Source organism: Coloeus monedula (assembly GCF_965178545.1).
Source record: "Coloeus monedula genome assembly, chromosome: 9".
NCBI classification, from domain to species: Eukaryota; Metazoa; Chordata; class Aves; order Passeriformes; family Corvidae; genus Coloeus; species Coloeus monedula.
Window position 1 is genome coordinate 23103444 of NC_138789.1, and position 25606 is coordinate 23129049.

The window sequence follows — 25606 nt, forward strand, 5'->3', positions numbered from 1 at the left end:
GGAGCTCTGAAAAGTATTTCAGTTTTTCACAACAGTTCCTCCACTTTCCCACTGCTGAAGTCAGTTTTTAAGGACGAGTTTGTTCTTTGTCCTCAACCAGGCTACAGTGGTTTAAATAACAGTTACTCTTAATTTTATGGAGTTGCTCCTGATTTGCATCACTAAAAGTATGTTTAAAATTGGACCTGAGGATTAGTTGGTATTTTGAAAAAGTGCTCATGAGTATGTAAGGGTTTCTTTTCTCTTCCTTTTCTCACCATGAGTATTACTCATTTGTTAGACTGAAGCTTTTCTTTAGGGTTCAGTGTTTTTGCCACAAAGAGAGAAAGTTCACTTTTAATGAATTTATTTTAAGACCTGGAAAATTACACAGCATTTGTAATGTGGGAGGCATAAAAGGCTCATTATATTTTGAAATTCTTGTCTGACAATTCAGCCATATGATTTATTAATAGTTATCTTGTTGATGCTCTGAATTTTTAATAACATTATTTTCATTAATCTCTTCTTATGTAAATTAGGTTCACAGTCAAGTGTAGTTTTAAAAGGATGGATTTTTTTGCTTAATCATTTAATTATTTAAAGACGGCTGTAAAACCAAGAAAGGCACTTTCATTAAGCTGTCAGCATTATAGTAGATTCCTTGAGGAGGGCAGGACTTTTTTGTTCTGAAATGAGCTTGGGGCAATGCTGATAGACTGATGATAATGAAATGGGGTCATGAGCATGATGCCTATCACTGAAGTGAATTTGTGTAGTAAGATTTCAAGATCCAGATGCCAGCATTCAAGACTTATGGAGCTGTCTTTAGCAATAGGTCCTCTTAGATTTGAGAATCGTTGCAACCAAAAATCAAGTCATTTCACAAAGTTTCCCAGTATTTCTGTTGTGTTTTCAAAGGAGAAGTGTTGGGTGCTGTTGTAGAAAAGTATTTTAGTGCTTCTGAAGCTGGGCCTTTTTCCTTTCCTCCCTGGCACACCTTGAGCATGTCACACCTGCAGTGCGTTATTTGGTCAAAGAACATTACCAAGTTCATGCTTTCAGGGGGAAATTTCGAGGGAAGATTTTGCCCCATGCTCAGAAAAGGCTCCGTGGGTTGGTTTTCCCTGCACAGAAGGATCTTTTGCTGCATGCAGGTGTACAGCAGCATGGAAAGACTTTCCATCCACGAGGAGAGGAAGACTCCACCACCAACCAAGCGGAGCCTGAGCGAGGAAAAAGATGATCGGCTGGACAGCCTGGGGGGCTTGAAGAGCCGGGACCGCAGCTGGGTCATTGGGTCTCCTGAAATGTGAGTTCTGTGCAACTGAGTCTTCTGCCTTCCCACAGCAGCTAAGAAACACCAGCCAAAACTTTCTGTGACCAGTGTTAGGTCAGGAGAGCTTCATATGTTGTATTTCCACAGGAGAAGCCTGGATTGAATAGCTAAAAGTGAAAGTGTAGAAGTGATACGGTCCTTAAATGTATCTAGTTAAGTCCTAACATCTTCTAAATTTGTAGCAAATACTTTTAATGAATTCAAAGATATTCTAACCTTAAGGGCAGATTTCTTATGTTACATCAGAGATGGACCCACATCAATTTTTTTGTTAAATTAATGCAAAGTCTGGTGTTGCCAGACTTTGACCTTTTGTTACAAAGTAGAGAAATCGTTAGGAAAGTTCAAAGTTTCAGAAGTTCAGAAGATGCCCAAAAAATCTTGTGCTCTAATAAAAAGTGTCAGTAAAATATATGAATACCCAGAATTTGGATACCTGCCATGTTCCTGGCATTACTGAAAACTAACCATATAAAAGGCATGTCTCTCATTTTGTATAAGCCCTGTAAAGTTTTTACACTAACATTTTGCATTGGAAAGAGCATAAAATATGGCTCTGACCTAGTAGGTATGACTTCCTTAAAAACAAAAATGTTTTGTAGATTACACTCGTAACTGAGGTGCACTTCATTCTGCAACAGGCCTTCCTGGCTTCTAATTTGAGCAACTTTGAAAGAAAAATTAATCTAATTCCAAAAGGAACATGGAGGATGATTTGCATTTTGCAATTGTGATTTTTAAAATAATATTTAATATCATGTTCATATTATTATATTTTTGGGGGGGTTTATCACTTGGTTTCCTAGTAGCTTAACAGTGGAATATTTCGAAGTCTCAACTCAGGTGATGCCCCAAGTCTTTGTTGTTTTAACTCCCAATGTTGTAGCTTGGTCACCAAACTTCACCTTAAATTGGCTTCAGATGCGCGAGTCGGGTCTGTGCCCTGTTTTCACCCTTCAAAGCTCATCATCCCCTGACTCACTGGCGGGCCCTGTCCTGGTTCTCCCCTCAGCCTGCGCAAGCGCCTGTCCATGTCCGAGTCCTCGCACACGGAGAGCGACTCCAGCCCGCCGCTGACGGTGCGGCGCCGCTGCTCGGGGCTCCTGGACATGCCGCGCTTCGCCATCTCCGCCGAGGACGAGGGGGCCGCCCTCAAAAAGCCTCAGTCCGAGGGGACGCTCCTGTCCGCCATGCAGGCGCGGGAGGGGCTGCCCGTGCCCATTCCGGAGCAGCCTGTGGAGCACGAGCTGCAGCTGGAAGGGGATGCTGGAGCCACCACCCCCTCCACGGCCGCCGGCAGCGCCTCAACGCTGGCAGGTACGTGCTTGGTGTGGGGGTGTCCTGGTCCCCGTGGAGGATGTGTTGCCTTGTGGAGATTAACTCTGTAAAACTGGGTCTGGGTGTTGGGGGATGTGACTGCCTCATGCTAAGTAGGTGTTTTAGTGTAGTTTTGTGGATGTGCTTGCCTTTGAAATAATACCAATGGTTTCGTCTCCTCAAAATCGCATCTTAGATTTCACTCCTGTCACTTCAAATTGATTTAGGTCTTCTCATGCTTGAGACTCATATGGTCTATGCCTACTTACAACCACTGGGTGCCTACCTGAGACAGCATTAATTGAAGCATTAGTCAGAAGAGATCACTGCTGAGTTGGAGCTGGAGAACGTGGGTGTCAGCCATACCAACAGATCCCCGCTTCCTATGGTTTTGCTCATCCCAGGAGTTTGGAGAGACTTGAAATATGCTGGGGAAGTGGAGTTTGTGTCAGGAACGTGCTACTTATATTAACAGCTAAATATGCCAAAATTCATCCACTTGCAGTCTTAGAAAAGTGCAACCTAAATTTAGTAAGGTGGCTCTTAGAGGTCAGTGTTTGATTTCTCAGCAACTTTGACTGTCCTGGGGCTTTGGTCCAGCTCTGGGCTGATCTGAACCTTCCTGTGGTGGTGCCCTGGGCTGCTGCAGTGCAGGACTGGGCTCTGGGTGCTGGAATGTTCCCAGCTCCTGCCCCTTTCAGCACATTGGGAAGGTAGGGGGCAAAGCTGGCTGTTCCTGAGAACAGAAGAGGCCAGAGCTGGGAACTGCTGAGAAGTAGTAAGGAGGGGGGAAAAAAAGGAAGTTTGGAACAATGAGAGAAAGAGGGGAAGTTGAAATGAAGGTTGGCCATAGAAAATTTGAGAAAGGAGGCATAGTTAGGAGAAGGACTAGATTGTAGGGTTGAATAACAAAGACTAACTGGGTAAGAAAATAAGGAACAAGTTGCTGGGAGAACCTGGGAGCAAGCAGGCAAAGCAATTGTGGTATATTGAGAATGGAGAGAAAAAGGGATACTGAGGAAGTAGTCAGAATGGCTGCAAGAATGGACAAGGAGGGCACTGGGCAGATATGATGGGGGACTGATAGCAGAAGGTAAAAACGCCTTAGAAGAAATTTGCCTCCAGAGTAAAGCCAAAGATTCCCACATCTTACTATTCCTCTTCTGCAATTCAGTCTATGAAATTCCATCAAAATTGTCCCATTCCCCTTTATTGCCCATGCTCCCTGAAGAGGCCTGCTGTTGCCATCGTGTAAAGAAGAGGTGTGGGAAGGATGGAAGGAAGCTGCCTCATACTTGCTTGGCATAGGTGCCATAAGTGAAACCTTGGGTTCTCAATTTCCTGCTAAGAGCCTAGAAACATGCCATTAGAAATGGCAACAACGCCTCCATTGCTAATTCAAGTATCTGCAATGTGAGATTGGCAAAAATGATGTTCCCCTGGGCAGCCTGCTCCCCTGAGCTCAATACATTAGAGCAGTCTTTGATCCAGTGCATGGGATTCAGGGATACCAGTGCTTCAGTGTCCCCAAGTCAGAGGTTTGAAAGGAGTTTAATTCCTATCACTGTCTCAGAGTGCTCCTCTAATTTATATGGCACCTTTTGCCATGTAGCCTCCAAATCCAGGTTCCTCGTTGTCTGGGAGCCTGATTTGAAACTGTGTGGCTCTTAAATGTTAAACAAGCATCTGGTCCTGAGGTCTATGGGAATGGTGCTTTGAATTTTTATTTTCATGGTACTTTCTGCTTCACTTAGTATGCAGAGCAGTGGTGCCCACTTAAATAACGATGATCAATGTTTTGTTCTGTCCTCATTGTTCAAATTGTGGCCCTTAGGCTTTATTTATTGCATGCTGCTTAAAATTTGCTTTTGAAGACAGAATGATTAATTTCCCTTGTGGACTTGCTGTGATGCTCACCACTTTCATTTCTAAGCACCTTGTAGATTCTAATTACTGTATTTTCACAGTGCCCCTTTAAGGTATCACATGGGGGACTGAGGCACTGGCCTTGAATACAGGACCCCCAACCCCCAGCATCTGCTGTCGTTACATGCCCAGTAATCTTCAAGATTACTTTACATTTTATATCTAATTATATCAGGTTAAGCAATTCAAGACTAAATTGCAATGTTGCACTGAAGGGGGCAAATTAAGGTTGTCTTAGCAATCCACAGTTTTACTTTCCCTGACTTGAGTACCTTAGTGTTCTCTTAAAGTGGATTTTTTATGTGCAACTCAGTAGAACCTGGCTTTTCTACTACAGGCAGTTTTAACTTAAAGATTGACAGTTCTTGCTGCTTGTAAAAATGGAGCACTTTCTATAAACCTGTTTTCATCTGTGAACGATCCCACTGAAATGGTGTGCAGAAGTGCACCACGGCTTTAGGATTCATGGAACTGCCACTGAGCAATGTGATTTCATTAGCGAGCTTTTCCACAGAATAGAAGCTGCTAATTTTCTGTGTTTGGAATAACACCATTTCTGTAAATAAAAATTCAAGCCCCGGGGTTTCTTCTTAGGAAAATTTACTCTTGGACTTCATGTAAACATGACTTTGATTTAATGTATTTTGCCTGTAGGGGAATAGACTGTTAGGAATTCCCTGTGGTTCTAATCTGTTTTAATTTAAACTGTAGCTGGGAGCACTGCAGATTTCTCTGATCCACGAGCTCGCAGTAATAGCAATGAAGGCCCAGACTTTACCACCCCAAAAGCCATCAGCGATTTGGCAGTGCGGCGGGCACGACACAGGTTGCTCTCTGGGGAATCAGGGGAGAAACGTACCTCGAGACCTGTCAATAAAGTGATTAAATCAGCATCCGCTACTGCCTTGTCTCTCCTGATTCCCTCAGGTAAGAAATGCCTTGAGTGAGGCATTGTCAGAATCTGCAAGCACTAAACAAAAGGTCTGCAGACGGATCCTCCCCCTTCGCTCTCCTGGAATAATGCCTTGGCTGGCAGGAGGGGAGAGATCTAACTTTTACAATTGGTTTAATATTTCCTGCTCGCAGGTTGATGAGCACTTCTGTGCCACAGACAGGAGTGTTGTGTGTGTGGTCTGACTGCAGCTTCTGCAAATGGCAGCTGGGCCCTGTTCTTCCCCTGGTTTTGTTTAAATTGACTCCTAGCTGGTCTCTAGACAATGGTGCAACAAGGAGGTATAGAGACACAGAATGATTTTAACCCTCTAGGTGCTATTTTTGGGGATCATGTGCTAACTACAGCGCTGTTTGGGGATGAATGTGCCTGGTGTGTTTATGTACCAGGAAGCTTCAGAAACTCCAGATAACTTGGTTGAGATTGACTGCTCAAGAACTGAACAGTGTAAGTAAGTCACTAAGTCAATGCTGAACTGCTCAACTTGTTGGCCCAGCTCGGTTTACAAGTAGAGCCAGACCTTTACAATTCCCAATGCCAGGTGATAACTCCTAGAGAGAAGCTCAGCCATGCTGAGCTGTGACAGGAGGAGTTTCTCCCCACAGGGATTTTGTCCCTCTTTCCAGAGGATAAGACCGTGCTGTATTTCCAGGGCTGTGCCTGTACCTGCCTAGATGGGAGCAGGGAATGCAGCTGGGCCATGAGCAGTGCCCACCTGCTCCTCCCAGCAGTGAACTGGAGGCAGGGATGCACCTGCTCTTGGCACCCTCATGGTGATGCACATCACATTTCTTGTGCTTTGGGCATCGGTTACTTTTCGAACTACAAACTCCCTCATGAAAATCTCTAAAATGTGTATTTAATTACCCAGCAAAGGTTCCTTCAGAGCTGCTCTCATCTGCCAGGTTAATATGTGCTGGGCAATTCAGCAGGTGTTTCTTAATGGATTAGAGATTACCTTCTACAGCTGCATTTAATATTCCTGCTCTTTGGGTTTATTTTACTGATATTGACCACCTTAACTTTGAAATGAGAGTTTTTAATTTGCTTTGTACTTTGAAAAGTGGGTGTTGTTCCACCAGCAAGCAGAGTCAGGTAATTTATCTGACAGTCCAGCCCATGGCTGTTCATTTGGGAAACTCACTCAAAAGTACACTTGTGATGTTGTTTTTCAGTAGCAAAGTCCCTTCAGTAGCTAATATTTTAGGGCTAAATATTTTTGCCCCTGTGAATTTAAAACACTACCAAAACTGCCTAGATGGAGTTGTTGTCTGATCACCTACTAATTCTTTTCGTGTTAATACTAACTGATTTGGATTTATCTCAGCACCAATGTGTAACTTGCACCAAGATCTAGAGACATCTGATCTTTTGGAGGAGGATAATAGATCATAACCTGGAAATGGGGTGTTGCAGGATTGTGCCTAGAGCAAATGCTCTTGATGGATTGTAAGTCCTGGGAAGAGAAGTAGAAAACACTGTGACCCAACCGTAATTCCATATGAGCAGTGCTGCTGTATTAAATGCACACCTCCAAATGTGCCTTTTTGGAAACTGCTATTTGTAGTATGAAGCATGAATTAGTTGAAGCTGCAGACAAACCCAGCTCTGGTGAAGGCCACCAGATTTAAGAGCATTGGCAGATATGGTTTCGTAGCTGTTCTCTAACAAGACTTTTCTCTCTTTTGGAGGCCTGGTTTCCTAATTTTTGCCCACCTTTGTGTCATCACTGTAGATCACCACACGTGTTCTCCATTGGCCAGTCCAATGTCACCTCATTCTCTCTCCTCCAACCCATCTTCGAGGGACTCCTCACCCAGCCGCGACTTTTCTCCTGCTATCGCAAACCTGAAACCACCAATCATCATCCATCGGGCTGGCAAGAAATACGGTTTCACTCTGCGCGCCATTCGCGTCTATATGGGTGACAGTGATATCTACACTGTGCATCACATGGTCTGGGTATGTCTCTGCTTTTCTAAAAAGAGGACCCTTGGGGCCACAAATGCATCTAGCTGGGGCTGTGGGGTTTAGCTTTAGAAATTGTGTTTTGCCACCCTGTTTTCTCTCTCCTTATTCATACCCGAAGTTATCTTTTTGGGGTGGGGGAAACCCTTTATAAATAAATAAATAACTAGCTGCACTTTGGGTTTTCCAGTAGTTTTCAAAACCATCACAGAACCACAGCAACCTTTCTTTCCTTCTTTTTTCCCTGGTTACATGAATTCACCTTCTTTCACCTACAGCACATCCTTTAAAGCATGTTTCTGTGTACATACCCTCTTTCTCTTTATTGGGGTTGTTGCATGAGGGCCCATTATAGCTAATTTATTCAGACTTGTGTTAGTGATTATAACCTGCTTCTGATCAGTTTGGTCTGCTGGGGTTTTCCAAGCAGTCGCTTGGAATTGATTACAAGCCTTAAAGCATCACTGCTGCTATGCTGATTGCCATGGGATTTAGCTCTTGGCTTAGTTGTGAGCTGTGCTAAAAGGTCTGGTTTCCATGTCTGTATCACTTCCTTCCCACTACTGCTGGTACTTGATCTCTGTGTTCGTTTTGTGTTAGTGTGGATGACTTCTAGGAATGATCCATTCCCTGAAGCAGTCTTGTTAGGATTGTGTAGTTAGGGAGAATGCAGTCAGGGTAAAGGTGGTTTGTTCTTTTCCTTGTACTTCTGTGTTCATTAGATAATGTGGACTTGACACACTTTGGTCCTTATTTAACACTCATCCTTATTTAGAGAAATAATCTGAAACTGATTTTTTGCCTTGCCCCTCTCTTGCTTTTCTTGAAAAATACTGAGTTTACCAAGATACTCATTTGTCCTGGCTAGAGGGAGAGATGTGCATTCCCCTGCACATCTGTCTCCTCATGGTGAAGGAGGCTCACATTCCTGACCAGGGACAGGGGAAAGGCAGTGTGTTCACAGGGGAAGAGTCTGGTGTTGGATAGGTTAATAAAGAATGGAAAGTGGAAAAAGAAACTCTTTTTGGGATGAGGTGCAATATAGGCACCTTAAACACATGGCAGAGTCTTCCTTAAAAGTCTGTTGGCCCCCTTGGGTTCCAGCAGGTACATGGAAGCATGCTGGATTTGGCATGGCAAAGAAATTGAAAAAGACTGAATGTTTGGAAATCAAGAGCATCTACATAACATTCCTGAGTGCTGAAAATTTTTGGAAATGTGTTAAGCCTTTTGCTTTGGGAAGAGCTGGTTTCTTGATCAGCTTAACCATCCTGGCTGCCTTGGATCAGGATAAGACTGGTGGGATGCTGGGGAGGAGCAGAGGAGAGCAGGGTTTTGTGCTTCGCAGTGCCAGGGATGGTTTCTTTCACCCTTCTCTGAAGCAGCTGATGCTGGCTGTGGCAGGAGGTGAGATGGATGGGCTTTGAGTCTCATCTGGGCCAGTGGTATTGCACATTCCCCCTCTCCAACTGGTCCCCCCTTGTCGTTGGCAGCACGTGGAGGAAGGGGGTCCAGCAAACGAAGCAGGTCTGCGGGAAGGGGATCTGATCACCCACGTCAACGGGGAGCCGGTTCATGGGCTGGTGCACACCGAGGTGGTGGAGCTGATTCTGAAGGTAGGGGCTCAGCACTGTGACATTCTGGAAAACATGAGCAGCTTGTTTACAATGTGTGTAATTGGCATTGTCTGAAATACAAGTGTGCACACAGCACCTGGTGGTATTTAAGAGCAGCTTTGTACTGGTTGGTGTTAAAATTATCCAGTTAAACGACTTCTGCTTGATGCCTTTCAGAGCAGAATCCATTTACAGAAAAAAAGTCCCAAAGTTCTGGACTCTTCCAAGAGACAGAAGTCTTTAGGATTGCAAATAGAGGAGCAGTCAGGATTATTATTTTTTTAAGATGAGTGAGACAAGCCATGCTCTGTGTTGCAGATTCATCATGATAGATGCCTGATATGCTCACATCTGCCATCAGTCAGAGCACTGGGAATAGGATTGGTGACAGAATATCACTTTGTTCAAGTTTCCAAGTATTACAAGTATTAAATTGAGTCATTTGGGATCTCAATGGGAGAGGTCAGATTCTGTGTTCTGTCTGCTCTGGGAAGCTTTACCTACCAGCTGGGGTCTGAGCTAATCATTTGTGAAAGCCTGACTAACGAGGGCTCTCTCTCGACAATTCCTTAATAAATGATAGGTGGAAATGCTGAGGGGAAAAATGGAGTTTGACAAAGGATTACAAAATGGCAGGCAGCAATAAACAATAAACCCTACCTGCTTTGGCTGCAGATCTCCTTCAAATAACTGTGTTTTAAGCAATGTATCTTTGTCATGTGTCTGACAGAGTGGAAATAAAGTGTCCATCTCCACCACACCATTTGAGAACACCTCCATCAAAGTTGGTCCAGCTCGAAAAGCCAGCTACAAATCCAAGATGGCTCGTAGGAACAAGAAGAGCAAAACAAAGGATGGTCAGGAAAGGTCTGTTTTGATGTTTCTCTGTTAAAAATAAAGGGTAACCAAGATAATGTAAGAGAGATCTTAAGAGAGACCTTGTCAAATCTATTTGCAGATAATGTATATCAACAGATACATCCTTTAGTTGTTCTTTTTTTTTTTTTTTCTCTTTGACACAAAATTGACTGAATGTATTAGTAAAGCTAAATAAATCATTTGTGCTCGTAAACAACTTTTGAATGCTCTTTCCCAGTAAGAAGAAGAGTTCTCTGTTGAGGAAGATCACTAAACAAGCATCACTGCTTCACACCAGCCGGAGTTTATCATCCCTGAACAGGTCCCTGTCATCTGGAGAAAGTGTGCCTGGCTCTCCAACTCACAACCTGTCTCCTCGGTCACCAACCCAGAGCTACAGATCCACTCCAGAGTCTGCACACTCAGGTAAAAAAAAAAAAAAAGAAACAAAACCAAACTAAGCAAAAAAATCCAGTCAAACAGGAAAAGAAAATCTTGGAGGAGAATTTTGCTGAATGATTAATTTTGGAAATAAAATACACAGCAGCAGGTAGTAGGTCTCTTTGTGAAGCAAATGACAGCGGTGATGTCGATTACCTTAAGGATGGATGTGTTCTTGTTCATTGATTCTTTTAAAAATGAAAATCCATACATCCTTTTAAGAATGCATTTGCTGTAGTACAGCATCCTTTCACTTTGATGAAAATGTGTGTTGTAAGTTGCAGTCTTTTCATAGCAGTGTGACACATTTTCTATGTTCAGAGAAAAGAAATCAAAACAGTGTGGCAAAGTCATATTTGAAAATTGAATCAGCTGCTGGAATAAAGAGATTTGCATCTGGAGAATAGCAATGTAACACGTGGTTTGTCTGATCAAAGGGGTTTTTTTTGAGAAAAGTGTTCTCATAGCTGAGTGTTTCTTACTGTGCTCTGGTGTTGGGTGCTAATGATGTGAATTTCCATCAGAAGCCTGGCAATGTTACCTTCAGTATTACTGCTGTGCTTTGGAATAACATGGCATTGTGTCTTGACTTACTTTCAATAACTTGTTTTAATTTATTAAATGTATTTAATGTAATGTATTAATTTTCTTGGTATTTTTTTCTTTTTTTTTTTTTTTTTTTCTTTTAAGTTGGTGGCAATTCTTCCCAGAGCAGCTCTCCCAGTTCCAGTGTTCCCAATTCTCCAGCCAGCTCTGGACATATCCGACCCAGCTCTCTGCACGGCCTAGCACCTAAGCTCCAGAGGCAGTACAGATCTCCAAGGCGGAAATCTGCAGGAAACATCCCTCTGTCCCCCCTGGCTCACACTCCATCACCAACCCCACAGTCCACGTCACCGCAGCGCTCCCCATCTCCTTTGCCAGGACACTCAGTTGGCAGCTCCAGTATCATCCAGTCTTTCCCAGTAAAACTACACTCCTCTCCACCACTGGTGAGACAAATTTCTCGCCCCAAGAGTGCTGAGCCTCCTCGGTCTCCTTTGCTGAAGAGAGTGCAGTCGGCCGAGAAACTGGCTGCCTCCCTGTCCTCCTCCGAGAAGAAGCTGGGCTCCTCACGGAAGCACAGCTTGGATATCTCTCACTCTGAGTTTAAGAAAGAGATGTTACAGCGGGATCCCAGCCTCCAGAGCTTACAGGAATCTGCCAATGAAACCACAGGCGGCAAACTTGGGCTGGCAGAAAAAGGGATGCTGCAGAAGCCGGGCTCACGGAAGTTGGGTGCCATTCGACAGGACAGGGTGGAGAGGAGGGAGTCTCTGCAAAAGCAGGAGGCCATCAGGGAAGTAGATTCTTCTGAAGATGAAACAGATGATGGTTCAGAAGATAGTCAGGATGGGAGAAGGCTGGACAAGCCCCGTGGCAGTGGAGACCAAGGCTCAGATTCTTTTAATGAGGATAGTAAGTTTTCATCTAAATTGGAAAGCAAGGATAGTATTGAAGATGATGCCTTTCTACCCGAAGATCCAAAAGGTACAGAAGATGTGCAGAAGGGAAATACTCAACAAGCCAAGCCTGTTTCAGAGCCGCTGCAAATCAATGTGCACCCTTCCCCGCCAGAGCTCCCCTCAAGAACTTCTCCAGAAAAACTAACTAATTCAGAAAAGCCATTCCTAAAATCAGAAACAACTGCAAAGGAACATAAATTGCCAGAAAACAAAACTTTTGAGTGTTTTGGTCCAAAAGAGAGGTCTTCTGAAGCAATCAAAGATCTAGGGAGAACTCCAGGTACTCAAAAACCAGTAGATCGCACAGAACATATGCAGTGCCCATCTATCAAACTCCTGGAACTTGAAGAAGGTGATTCTTCTGGGGCCTCCTGTGGTAAATTTGATTTGAAAGAGCCTGTGCTAACAGAAAGCAGTCAGAAAAAACAGGATTCCAAACCTCTGCTGGCACTTTCCTCGTGGTGCACAGCAACCACGAGCACTCCTGTCGTGGTGAGCCCCCCAGACCGCAGTGAGAAGGGTCACAAGGAGACACCTCAGCCTGTGGAACAGCACAGCTCCTCATTTCTGTCTCCTGGGAGCGCCAGTGAAACATCCCAAAGAAGTCCTAGCCCTGAAAAGCAGCAGCCCAGCTCATCCCAGGCAGAGGGTGCTTTAACCTCCAGCAAAACAAGCCCAGCAGGACCCGTGCCCTCCCCACTCCTCCTCCCCGGTGCCATCGATCGCGCGCTCTCCGTGTCCCAGTTAGTGCCCCTGGCCCAGAGTGTGTTGGGGCCTTTGAAGCTCAGTATGTCTGGGTCCGGAGAGGTAGAAAAGAGAAAGGATTTGAGTGCCTCCTGTAAAGAGGACAGAGATTTGAAACAAAAAAGGCAGGAAATTCCACAAGTAGGAGAATGTCAAGAGAAAGCCAAACTCTCTAGCACGGATGGTCTGACCACAAGGAGCGGGTCCTGTGCAGAGTCCTTACACCCAGAAAAGCCCTGGGAGGCAGCATGTCCCGTGGGGGCCAAAAAGGAGGCAATGTGTCCTGTGGTGGTCAAAAAGGAGGCACCTTTTTGCAGTGCTAAAGCGTCTGAGGCGTTGGCAGGCAGCTGCAAAATCACTCCATCGAAAGAGCTGTCTCATGCTCTTGGACAAGCAGCTCTGAGAGCCTCTCTGCCAGATGGCAGCACGAGGCCCTGTAAAGAAGGGACTCTGGCACAAGCAAAAAGCAAAGAGGTTGGAAATCAGTTAAAAATACAAGACTTTCCCCTGTCACATGATGATGCTGTAAAGAAAACATAGCAGCATCGCTGGTACTCGTGGACTGGAGCATTCTGCATTCAAAATAGAGACTGCATGTTTGAATTTTGTAATATACACTAATATAAAATAGAACTTGTGTACATCTATTTTTGGGAGGGTTTTTTTCATACTGTTTTTTGTGTTTTTTCATCCTTGCTATTCTATTTTTGTACACAGTAATGCTTGCTGTTTGAGGTCTCTTTAGAACAGGGTATCTTTAAAGCAGGGCTTAAGAAACAGTTTGGTTTTTTTTGTTTTCCTTCCATACCTTTTATTTTGCCTGAGTTTAGGGCCTGATGTGCTCTTCCCTCTAATTCTGCATTTATTTGAGATCCCAAAAATTCTGTGTGCAAAGAAGTCAGGTTGTTTTTAAATTTCTGCTTTTCAGCATTCTCTTTGAAATTCCATTGAAATTCACAAATGTCAAGTTTTTGCTTGGATTTTACAATCTGATGTCCCTCGACAAGAATAAGAACCTACTCTCTAGTCTGCAAGTTATTGTGGAACTACAGACCTTCTTTGATGCAAATGCAACCCCTTTGTCACCATGTGTCTTCACAGTCCTGTGTCCTTAGAGGATGTGGAGACAAAAGACTTGGCTGGAGAGGCTGGAGAGAGAGATATCCCTGTCTTCTTTTTAAAACAAGTATTTTTCAATGGAATTATCAGAAAGAGGAATCTCCAATCCATAAGATGGCTTTTTTTGGGATTGTTTTTACTTACCCTGTATGGGACATATGGCAACTTTTCCCTCTGTTTTTAAAATAATAGAGATGTTTTATCTTCCTTTCTCTGGCTTCAGTTCATAACTTGCCCTGCCTCAGAGTAAGTGACCCCAGGAGAGGGGTGCCTGTAGGTTGGTTTTAAAATAGAAAACTTTGTAGTCGCGTATTCTCCAGTGTGTCTGGCAAAGTTATCTCAATGAAAAACGACCTTTGGAGACTTTTCCTTCTCTTGGTGAGTCTAAATAGGTAGGGATTTTAAGGTGTCCCTTAACATTTCTGAATTGGGGCTTGGGAAACTTGCTGAGTTTTCTGCCCGTTCTAAAACCAAACAAACCTATGAAGATTTCAGACTCCTCGAGTTCTGTGGTCAAGCTGCAAGCAGACTTCAAAACACATGTGATATTTTCAGATTTCAGCTTTGATAGGTAGATCATTTCCACTGCTGAGGTCACTTTCCATTTAAAACTTACTCTTTGCTCCTAGGTTTAGACATCGCTTTGCTTTAAGTGTGACCGACTCTGGGTGACAGTGCTGCTTGCTGAGGATTAGATCAATAATAATGCACCAATAAATGTGTTGAGTGGTGATACCTGTAGCACTGTAAGCCATTTCTTCATCCAATTAAAGGTTCCTCTCAATGAACACTCCCGTCATTTGTCCCAGATTGTGCTCAGCTTGTATCCTAGTCTTGTCTGAGTGGATCTCCCTGCGGATCACCCGTGAGGGATAGTGCCCTGCTCACTGGCTTACTCTGTTAGAAGCAGAATGACTGTGCAACAGTATTCCAGGCTAAGACCCATCTCTGTTGGTCTGATTTCCTTACACTGCTGCTTCCTTCACTGTCTTGGCTTTCTCTGAACTTGAAGTTTTGATTCGCTTCCCCTAAATGCAAATATGTTTATTATATAGGAATATATTTTCTCCATCTCTTTCAATCTGATTTCAGTTCAACCCACAACTCACAAAAATCTCTGGAATCTCACCCTGCTTCTTTCTGTGTAGCAGTTACTTCCCCCCATTATATACTTGATTTTGGCTGCTTGGATTTCATTTCTGGACCAAGTTTTGGGTTGGTTTGAGCTTTTTTTTTTTTTTTTTAACATGTTTAAGTGAGTGTTTACTCTGTGTGTCTGTGTGAACATGTATGGTGTTGCTACTACACTAACCAAAGCCTCAGCGCTCCCAGGTAACACCTTAATAAACCTTGCTGTGGTGGTATTGAGAGCAGAGCCTGCTGTGCTGTCTCTCCGCTCTTTTTCCAGGAATTCATAGGCTGCTCTTATACACTTGGTTTGCAATTATAAACCACAGTATTTCCACTGCCTTGTCAGGGTCCTGGGTGTCTCCAGCCTCTCCAAGTGCTCTTGGTGGTGAGTGTCATTCAGTGCTGATTTGGAGCAATAGCAAGTAAGGAACAGACTTGGCAGGATCTGGTACTTATCTGGCTGGTTTTCTCCCTGATGGGTTGATCTACTAAAACATTGCTGAGAAACAGCGCAGGATATTATGGCATGGGCAGGAATAATGAAAAATGGATTTGGCATCCTGAGTCTGTGGTAATTACAAAGACAAGCCTCAGGCTGATCTCCTGAGAGCATCTGACCGTGGTGAGATGGAAGTGTCTGTGTAAATTAAGGAGTGAGCCTGGAGTTGTGTGAGGATGTGGTCCGACCTGGCTGTTCCCTGGGTGGCAGGTCCCCCTTTTCCTTCTGTGTTTAAAAAACCTGAGGAGAAAACTGGCCACTGCTCCTAGGAGGTGAGCACGGGGTGAGCCAGGCTGGGTAACCTGGTTCATCCCCCACTGGCAGGGGTGGGACCCTGTGACGGTACCTGTAAGCTGCTGACTCCCTGCCTTTGCAGCCGGTGCTTCCCATGCTGAATTGCAGGATTATCCTTTCCTAGGCATAAAAGGAGGAGTGAAAACCCTTGCTATGTCACAGCTTTTGCTGCTTTTGCCTGTGTTGGCCAAAGAAAAGGTGAGGTGTGTGTTTTGTTGTCTCTTTTGTAGCTACGGTACAGCGAGCAGTCAGTGCAATTAAAAATCCCTGGTTTTTTGGAAGCCAAAGCCAAACAGCGTTTCCAGGAAAGCATTCTAGTGAAGCCTTGTATCCCCTGCTCTTGGTCAGTCCTGCAGTTTCCCTTGGTGTGCCAGGTGCCCCATCATCCCTGTTCCACCTTTTGTCAAATTTACACGGCGCACTTTAGCAGAAAGTTATGGCAAAAAGACTTTTCCTATTAAATTTTGATAATAAGACAGGTAGATACACCAAGACTTACTCCTTGCTCTGCTACAAATTCCTTAAGTACCTTCTCAAATAAAAGCTTGCAAAATGCATTGGGGAGGAACAGGATGTTGGAAAAGCTGTGTCTGAGGGGCAAGAGCACGTTCCCAGTGCTGACTCGGACCCGCGGTGCCCAAGGGAAGCCCTGGCCAGCCCAGCCCTCGGTCTCTGTGGGTAATCCCGAGTCAGGCAGGCGGGAGGTGGAAGTCACGAGCGTGAGGTGTGTGTTTGGTGAATGAGCCGTGCATGTCACCATCCAAAAATGCTGCTTTCCCGCTTTGTTTCCCTCTTCCCTTCCGTCAGCTTGGATGTGTCTCCTGCTCCTCATCTGTGTTGGGATGGCGGCTCTCAGCTGGTTCAGCCTCCGCAGCTCCTCTCTGCTCCTGCAGCCAGCTGGTGCAGCCCTGCCCTGTGCCTCAGTGTTATTTTTCCCTTTGTCTCTTACTGTTGCAAACTAAGAGAAATGGATGATATTTATTGTAAATATTAGATTTTAGCGTTGTACCGGCCACTCCTGGGTCTGAATGTGGGAGGCCTTTGGCTGCTGCTGTACTAAAGAGCGCTTGTGGGGAAGGGGTAGGAGTGACCAGTGGGTTTGTTTGCCACACTTGCATTAAGGTGTGATTTGGAGGTTTTTTTTTAATTTTTTTTTTTCTTTCAAAGAGGGGAGGATAAAGTCTTTCTCTGGTTTTCTCTTACTGGATGTGAAGGATAATTCTGTACTTCTAGTAGAAGATTTGACAGAAGTGTGTGTTTACGTTGTGTTCGATTACCATATCCAGGTGGCTGTGAGAGCACCTCCTGCGCTGGGCTCTGCCAAGCCGTGTCACTCAGCACTTAGCTAGATAAGAGAAAGTGTGGAATTTCTGTGTTTTTAGAAACTTGAACAATTGCCACATAATAGCGGTGCAATAATTTTTATTCATGTTGTACCTGCATGTCGATGTTCAAATCCTCCTCCAAAATAAATAATTTTTTTTTTTTTTTTTACATAAATCTAGACTCATGTTTGTCTCTTGGTTGGTCTCCTCTCACTTTCCCACAGCACTGGGGGTGGCTGTGCTCCCAACCTGCCTGCTCAACCAGCTGCTTGATGGGGCAGAAAATGGCCTGTGGAGTGTCTGGGTATTGGAGTAACTCTGCCAGGCTGTTTGGGATTTTCTGCTCCACAGGCCAGGTGTGTGGCTAAGCCAAAGCTTTCCACTCTGAAACTCAAGCCCAGAATTTACCATCCTCCACCAAGTCCTTAAGTTTATAGTGTCTTGTGTCCCTGCTAATGCAGGGTCCTGGTGGTAAAAAACATGTAAGGGGCAAAAGGGGTAAAAACCTGTCAGACATGAAACTTGGCTCAGCAAGATGAGGATGTGACTGGCCACAAGTGCACACTGTGGCTGATGGGTTCGGGAGTTGGATGTACAATAAAATCTGAAGGGCAGGGGCTTTGCATTGGCTTGGATTAGCCAAGGGGCAAGAGCCAGCAGGTGCTATGTGGCCCCTTTCTCACCCACTTATTTAGGCAGCCTTGATGCTGCACCACTGCACCCAACACCTTTCCAGAAACAGATCTTTGCTTTTAACATTTGCAGGTGTGTGCCCTCCACATGGAAAAGCCTTCAAAGGCTATTCCTGTCCTTGGAAATAGAGCTGGGGAGACGTTCATGTCTGGGGGCATTGGACTGATCCTCATTCGCTGCTGCCAAGGATGCTCAAAATATCCCGTGTCTCCGTGCTCCAGAGAAGCTACGGCACAGGAATCGGGGACGAAGCTCGGCTCCGTCCGCAGGAGATTTGCAGTGCCTCTGCCGGCAGCCGCTCGGGTGTCGCCGGGCGTCATCGCTGACGTGCGCCCACAGAACAGCGATGTTCCTGCCCGCGCCGAGCGGGACCGCGGGGCCGGAGGGACGGGAGCGCAGCGAGAGGACGCCGGTGCCTCTCCTGCAGCGCTGGAATAACCGGCCTGTCTGTCACGGCAAAGGCTCCCTGCTCCTGGCACCGGGCAGGGAGCAGAGCTGGCCCTGCCCCGCAGCCCAAATCCAGAGCATCATCTCCAGCAGGGCCTGAGGCGGGAGCATCGCCCTGGATGAGCAGAGTTGGGGTGCAAGGGCTTTTCAAATTACATTTTCATGGAGACAGAGATGTTTTTCTCCCTCTTTAAGGCTCACTAGCTGGAGTTTAATTGGGGTTAAGTTTAATGCCTGCAGCCCTCCTGTAGAAATTTCCCTAGTCAGGAATAAGTGACTCTTAGTCCACAACAGTTTATTCTTCCAGAGGATTAAGCCACAAAAACCAAGGGCCATTTTTTCCTCCCGAATGATGGCATGGAAGTGGCAGCCCAGCACGCTTGCCAACGCCGAGATTTGACTCCTTCTCCCAGGGCCAGAGGGTGTGGGTGAGTGTCTGGCCACAATCCCACTGCCAACAGCCTGGCTGCCTGCAGTTAACCTGGAATCTCGAAGATGGGAACTGGGGGGAAAGCCAGAGCATCCTGCACGGGTGCTTGGCCCCTCAGTGTTGGTCAGAGCACGGTGCTGATAACACCAAGGTCATGGGTTCGATCCCCATACGGGCCATTCACTTAACAGCTGGACTCATGATCCTTGTGGGTCCCTTCCAACTCAGAATAATCTGTGATTCTGTAGACAGCCGGCCCTGAATGGAAGCTACAGCTGGAATTGCTGTTGGATGCACAAAGGTCGCCAGACAAACGTGGGGCCCCTCATGTGTTGCACCCCAGGTCGCTCCCCGTGCCCAGTGCGGATCTGGGTCGGGCACTGAGGGCAGGGGCTGAGCTCTGGGGGGATGTGCAGCTGTGCATGGCTCCACAGGGTTTAACTCTTCCTATCCGGCTCTGCTCTGTGCAGCCCCATTCCCTGTGACCATGGAAGCACCCAGGGCTGGCCTGCAGCCACTCCCTCTCCAGCCTCCATCATGTGCCAGTGGGCTTTATATTTTAAACGCTGATTAGGGCTGACCTCATATTTCAGAGCTTACTTCATAGTCACTAATGAGGGATTAGGAATGTTAAGCTAATTAGCAATCAGCAAACGAGGGCTCAGTCAGTCTTCTCAGCCTGACATGCTGTCAATGAACGAGTTATTTGATGATTATCGTAAACCTGCTCAAATGGGCTGCCTAATTCTGATGGGCAGCAGGGAACCAGGGCGAGCTGCAGCCCAGGTGATGAGAGCCCACGGCCTCACACGGCCCTGGCCACTCTCCACAGAGCAGGGGGTGCAGAACACCTGCTCCTGGAGTCGAAGGATTTCACTAAGTAAAGAAATTGGGGTGGGTTTCTTTTTCCATCTCAAATTTGTTGAGTTATGGTCCAAACTTCCCAGCCTCACTGTTTTGGGAGAGGCTTTACCAGATGGGCCACCTAAGGAGGAATTTGGCCACCTGTGGATGCTCTTCAGCTGCAAAAATACCCTCAGACCAAACCTTCCTTGCTGGGAACCCTCTTCCCAGGCCAGCCAGAGCAGCCTGGCTTTCAGCTGGGCTTCAACTCCCTGGGTCATTAATTATCCCATTATTCTGATTTACTTCCACACCCCACCCTCTGTTCTATGAGGGAAGCAGGGCAGTCAGGAGGGGTGGTGGGGTGGAAGATAAAGTTAGCAGAGACCTGATCAATATTTCACGCTGCAAAGGGGAAAAATCCCCAAGACCCCAAATACAAAACCCCAGAGCGCTTGTGGGAATGAAGCAAAGGGGGAACTGAATGGGACTAATGGGCTGTCCTGGCCCAGGAGGGCTGCAGGGATGCTGGGCTCTGTCCTTCCTGCTGTTTCTCCACTCTTTTCGGGGCACTGAAGACCCGAGGAAGCTCCACACCTGCTGATGGCCCTCGTGTGCTCAGCCATGTGCCAAGGACACACTCCAGCTATGCTGAGCGGCAGTATTGGAAAGAAAGAAGGTATGGGGACCAGTGGCATCACTGCCAGGCCAGTGTCACTGCAGAGGGATGTGTCTCTGAGAATGGGGGAGCTGCCTCTGCCCTGGGCACAGCTGTGCTTTTAGCGGGGTGATTCCAAAAAGGGCCATTTTCAACCCCTGGATGGTCTGGGCAATGGCAAAGACTGGATGGATCTGGGGTAGGGACTGAGCAGGGATGCTCCTATTGCTCCCTGAAACCCTAAAACTGCCTTTCTGGGGAAAAAAGAAAGCTTACTCTTCCTTTGCAGCCAGTTTGGACAGAGGTTTCTTTCCCCCAGGGGCTCAGCGTTGGCCAGGACAAGGGGCCGGGACCTCCTCTCTGCTGGGAATGGATCCATCCTGCCTCACGTCCGTGCCCTTCCCCGTGTGCCACCCCAGCCTGGCAGACTGGGAGCTAAAAATAAGTGAAATGCGGGGGATAACCGGGTGCCTAAATATATCCCTTCTTTAATTAGCACCAGGCGACTGCCTCGCAGTCACGTCCGTCTGCCCGCTAATCCCGCTGTGCTGCGTCACGGGGCTCCCCTGAAGAGCCTCCCGTGAGCTCGGGCACGGAGCATCCTCGCCGGCTGATCCCCTCTGACCCTCCCCGTGGCCTCGGCGTGAGGGGAGGCTGCTGGGGATGGCCCGGCGTGGGAGGGTGACACGGCACAGGGGTTAAACCAGAGTGAGGAGGGTCAGGGGTGAGGCGGGGGTATCGTCCTGCCGGTCCTGAGGTGTGCGAGACGGGGGATGGGATGTGCCAGGAATGGTACATGGGCTGGGAATCCCTCTGGCAGGGGGATGCTTCCCATGGGGCTGCCTGGGGAGCTGCTCTGCGCAGGGCTGTCCCTGAACTCGGTGGGGTCAGGCTGGGAGAGTTCCCCCCTCCCCTGGATCTCACCGGGAGCACCCCTGCCTCTCCCCGGTGCTCACCCGAGGCAGTGGGTCAGGCAATATTTAACCTATCGCAGCTTCTTTGAGCTCCGCGGTCCTTCTGGGGCTTGGAAGTTGGAGTTGCACCACCGCTGCTGGTTTTGGCATCTTCTATTTCTAATTCCCACTTATAAATAACTTTCTGGGTTTGCTGCTTTGCGAGGGCGCTGGGTGCCATCAGGGCGGGATCCAGGGGAGGATGGGCTAAACCTACGGACCTCGTGGCTGCAAACTCTTCTCTGGTCAGTAGCTAGCTCTTCTTCTTCACTAAAAGGCTGGACTTCTCCCAAGACTGCCTTCTGGGAGGCTCTGTGAGCAGCACAGTGGGGCAGCATCCTGAAGGGTTTTCCTTTGGGTTCCTTCAGAGCATATGACCAAACCATCCCTGCTGCTGTCAGCAAGAACATGGGGGTCTCACTGCTCTGGGAGTAAGTCTGGGCTTTGCTCTGGACACCCCTGTTAATCCTGAAGGAGAAGGTTTCTGGGAAAGGTGCTTCCCTCCCAGGTCACCAGCAGCAGAAGGTGGCATTACTCAAAGACAATTCCCGTGCTCATCCTCTCTTCCTGATGGCCATGGCTGCTTTGCTGGAGATGGAAAGGAGAAGACTAAAATGAGATTTCAGAGATTTCCAGCCCCAGGTCGCTGGTGTGACACCCCAGGCCACTTTCCTGCTCGACTGCTCACCAGTGACCTTCAAAGTAAATGAGCTCCTGTTACCTCCCTCCCACCCTCACCTGACTTTTTGGAAGGTGATGCAGGTGGTGGAGCCAGCTTGTTAATTTTGGAGCTGTCACTGATGAGGGTGCTCATTAACCCTGCAGGTGCCGTTGGGTTTGTCCATGGGGCTGCTCAGGGGTGCACATTCCCAGAGCAGTGGGGGATGCTCCTGTGGGACAGAGGGACTGCGCTGCTCCCCAGCACTGCGCGCGCTCCCCCTCACTGTTAGAACACGAGGATGTTTAGAGCATGAGGAGGGAAGCAGGGCCCCTTGTGCCCCTCCCTGTCCCCCCATTCCCTGCATTTCCATGTGCTTACTTTCCTGGTTGCTTTAGCCATGAAGGACTTTGGGCAAGGAGGAATATTCCCCCCTTGCCTCTTTCCCAAACCTTCGGCTGGGTGCAGCAATACCCAGCAGAAACCTGTTGGGCTGTGGCTGCTGTCCCCTGTTTGGGGATGTGAGCCTCCAAATTCAAGGGAATGGCGGTGGAGCAGTGCCATGGAGCCCTTGCCCTGCCTGCACTGTGGTGCATGGGCAGCCTCCCCATCTGTTTTGCAGCTGGGGATGAAGGCCCCACTTTTCCCCAGGAAATCTCCAGCTGTGGGACTCAGGCCAGTGCTGCCCATGCAGCCAGTGCCATGAGACCTTCTGGTTTTTATTAGACTCCCGACCCAGCACCCAGGAGAGCCCCTCCTGCTTGTGGGACACACACATTCCAGACCTGCTTCTCTGTCCTTGTGCTGGAGAAGCAGGTGCTGGCGCGAGAACAGGAATCAGATCAGTTGATTTGGAGACCAAATTTGAATTTTTGGGGGTCTCTGGGGTTTGGCAGCTTGAGCCAGTGTGAGATTGCATTTGGAGCTGGGCTGGAATTCCTTTTTCTTCCTGCCTGCTGGGGCCTTCCTGCGCGGGGGAAGGACATGCAGATGTGTGTGCAGGCACATCCCAAATTCAGGGCAATCCACCCCATACTTCCCCAAATCCTGCTCTCAGGGGAGCGAGGCTGGAGCTCCACCAGAACTGCTGCAGACCTCTGAGGGTGCTGTGGCCAGGTGTTGGTGAAGCTCCAGGAGTGGCTTATCCAGATAGGAGTGCAGCTAACTCAAGGAAGGAACACCAGGGACATTTTGGGCAGGTGCTGCACCCATGGGAACAGAGGGATTATGCTCCTTTGGGGTCTGTTTGCAGGATGGGACATTTGCTGCTCAGGGAGAGGCAAATGAGCCCTGAAGAGTGTTGAGCCTCATGGGGAGGGCTGCAAGGATGTGCCTGAGGATCTGGGAATGCAATGGCAGAGCCAGAAAATGCCCTATAGCACCTGGAGCCCTGTAGCATGGCCCAGCACATCGGGCCGGCAAGGGACACCCTCCATGGCACCTCCACACTTTGGGGATACCAACCCATACCTTGGCAGGGGAAAAAAAGCACCATTCCTCCGGCATGGGGGGCTGGCCTCCCTCAGCTGCTGTGGTTTGGGGCTCCTGTGGGGCTGTGGGGTGGCTGCTCCCCTTCCCAGCCCCTGCTGGTGGTACAGTGGGTTCTCCGGCTGGATTCCAGTGCTGGGAAGTGGGGGGACCCCTTTGCACCCGCAGGTGCTCCCCTGGAAAGCCAAGAGCTGCCAGCAGCAGGCAGGAGCAGGGTTTGGCTGGAGTCGCTGTGCACAGACAGTGATGGATTCCAGATGGCCCACGGGCACACAGGGCTCACCACAGCACTTTTTCGGCAACTGGGCTGCAAGAAGGTCTGGTCCAAAGGCAACATCCGTCAGAAGGTGTGTGGTGGGACCAGGAGGAGAAGGGTGAGGAGGAGGAGAAGGAGGAAGAGGAGGGGGATGGTTTTATTCCCTTGGACGCCATAGTGACCTCTCAGGGCTGACTCCATTTCTCCATCCCATCGGTCTCCTCCCATCCCTGCATGGAAGGCTGGCAGCAGCAAAGGTGTGTTTCCAACTGCCTAAAAATATTTGGGATGTGGGCCATGGGCAGGGGAGGCTTGGCCTGCCCTGCCAGGGGTGTCAGGTGTGCCCCACACTGTGTGAGTGAACAGGCTTGTGGGGAACCATTCCCTGTGCTGCAGGAGGGGAGAGCCTGGGGCTGGGCACGGGGCTGGGAAGGTGAGTTGGTGCATCCCTTCACTCTGCATTTGGGGTGGGGGAGCAGGTTTTAGGGGGGTGACAGAAGAACTGGTTGGAAGCCAGCAGGTTTGGGGGCTGCTCAGGAGGAAAATGCTTGTCCTCATCACCTGGGGAGTCTGAAAGGCCACCTGAGCATGCAAGCCATCAAGTCCCCTGGAAGGGACGTGGTTTGGGAGGAAAGTACACAGGTGTGCAACTGTTTCAGTTTCCAATCCTGAGTGAGGCCAGGATTTATCAGACATGTTCAGAAAACAACCTCTGAACTGAAAATGATGGTGATGAACACCTGTGCCTCCAGTGAATCCTGGAGGAGGTGTTTTTCTCCCTCAGGAGACAGGTGAAAGGGCTGTGCAGAGTCTGCATCTTGCTCCCAGCAGGTTTTTCTTCCCAGAGTGGCAAGGAAATTCTCCTAGAAATCATAGACACTCACAAAAATTATGCCATGAAGTAGGAAGGAAAAAAAATAAAGAGCAACACAAGGAAAGGAAAAATGCCAACAACCCGCCCTGTGCCCAGGATCAAAGCTAGGAGCCGTTTGGGAGCCCTTGGACAGGAATATTCCCCGGTTCCTTTGGCCAAGCCGCTGCTGTGAAAGGCTGCTTTGTTCACAGGGCCTCAGCCTCGCTTTTCCCACTGCGGACTTTGCTCCCGCCGGCGGCTGGGGCAGGTGAGATGGGGCAGGTGATCCAGGGCAGGTGATCTGGGGCAGGTGATCTGGGGCAGGTGAGCTGGGACAGGTGAGCTGGGACAGGTGAGCTGGGACAGGTGATTTGGGGCAGGTGAGCTGGGACAGGTGTGCTGGGACAGGTGTTGGGGCCGGGGACCTGCTGGCTCTGCTACAGTGGCAGCACTTTGATGGGTGCAGAGGAGCAGGATGAAGGGCCCCAGCTGCCCCATTCCCCCACCCAACACTGAGGGCAGGTATAAAATACCCAGAGCTATTTATTCCATGAATGATGTGCGTCCAAGTGCTCTTACCCTCCTCTTCACCCCCTCTTCTGTCCCGAATCCTGCCTTTTCCTCAGGTCTTCGTGAATTTTAGGCCAAAGTAATACTTGTCTTTTATATTTTTAGTTTCTCTTTTTCTTTTTTCTTTTTTTTTTAATAACCTGTGTTTGTTGTCCTGGCTTGGTGTTGAGCTGCACCATTCCATGACACTGGAATTTCCCTTCCAAAGCTCCTTCTAGGTTATGGGGCCTCACCAACTCTGTCTGCCGTGCTGGGACAGTCAGGTTTGGCTAAATTCCCCTTGCCAGAAGCAAGGAGAAGCAAGGTCCCACAGCCCCTAGGTCTCCAATCTCCAGGGTCCTACATCCCCAAATTGCACATCTCAAGAGCAGAAGGGACTCTGAGGCTGACTAAGCCCCTTTAACTCTGAGGTGTCTCACATCAGGTCAGCTTAAATCCTCTCCAGGTGCCGGACGTGGTCATATTGCCTGGTTTCTGTGGGTCTAATGTGGGGCAGGAAGGGCGGCTCTGGCCTCAGCCCAGCCCGGAAAGCTTGGCCGGGCCCTTGCTCGGCCCAGCAGTGTGGTGGGGAAAGCTGCCCGGAACAGACCAGCCCTGTGCAAAAATGGGAACCTGTGTTGCCGATGAAAAGTGCTTTCTTTGGGTAGGATGTTTGTGTTTCCTTTGGCAGAGCGGCCGCGGGAGCGTGCACAGCACCTGCCCAGGGCGGCTGGCTCTGCTCTCAGTGCACCCATCCTGCTCCTT

General features: G+C 48.1%; 1 protein-coding gene across 7 annotated transcripts in view; it reads left to right on the forward strand.

Annotated features, from left to right (window-relative positions):
• The window catches only part of MAST2 (microtubule associated serine/threonine kinase 2), a 188646-nt gene extending 171499 nt beyond the window's left edge, over window positions 1–17147 (forward strand). For all 7 annotated transcript variants that reach the window (XM_082287513.1, XM_082287514.1, XM_082287518.1 and 4 more), the window contains 8 exons: window positions 1137–1291; window positions 2331–2635; window positions 5273–5488; window positions 7249–7475; window positions 8975–9097; window positions 9828–9964; window positions 10194–10381; window positions 11087–17147. In XM_082287513.1, coding sequence (XP_082143639.1) covers window positions 1137–1291; window positions 2331–2635; window positions 5273–5488; window positions 7249–7475; window positions 8975–9097; window positions 9828–9964; window positions 10194–10381; window positions 11087–13185 — 3450 coding nt within the window. In that variant the 3' untranslated portion in view covers window positions 13186–17147. The remainder of the gene's footprint in view (window positions 1–1136; window positions 1292–2330; window positions 2636–5272; window positions 5489–7248; window positions 7476–8974; window positions 9098–9827; window positions 9965–10193; window positions 10382–11086) is intronic.
• Window positions 17148–25606: the final 8459 nt, after the last annotated feature.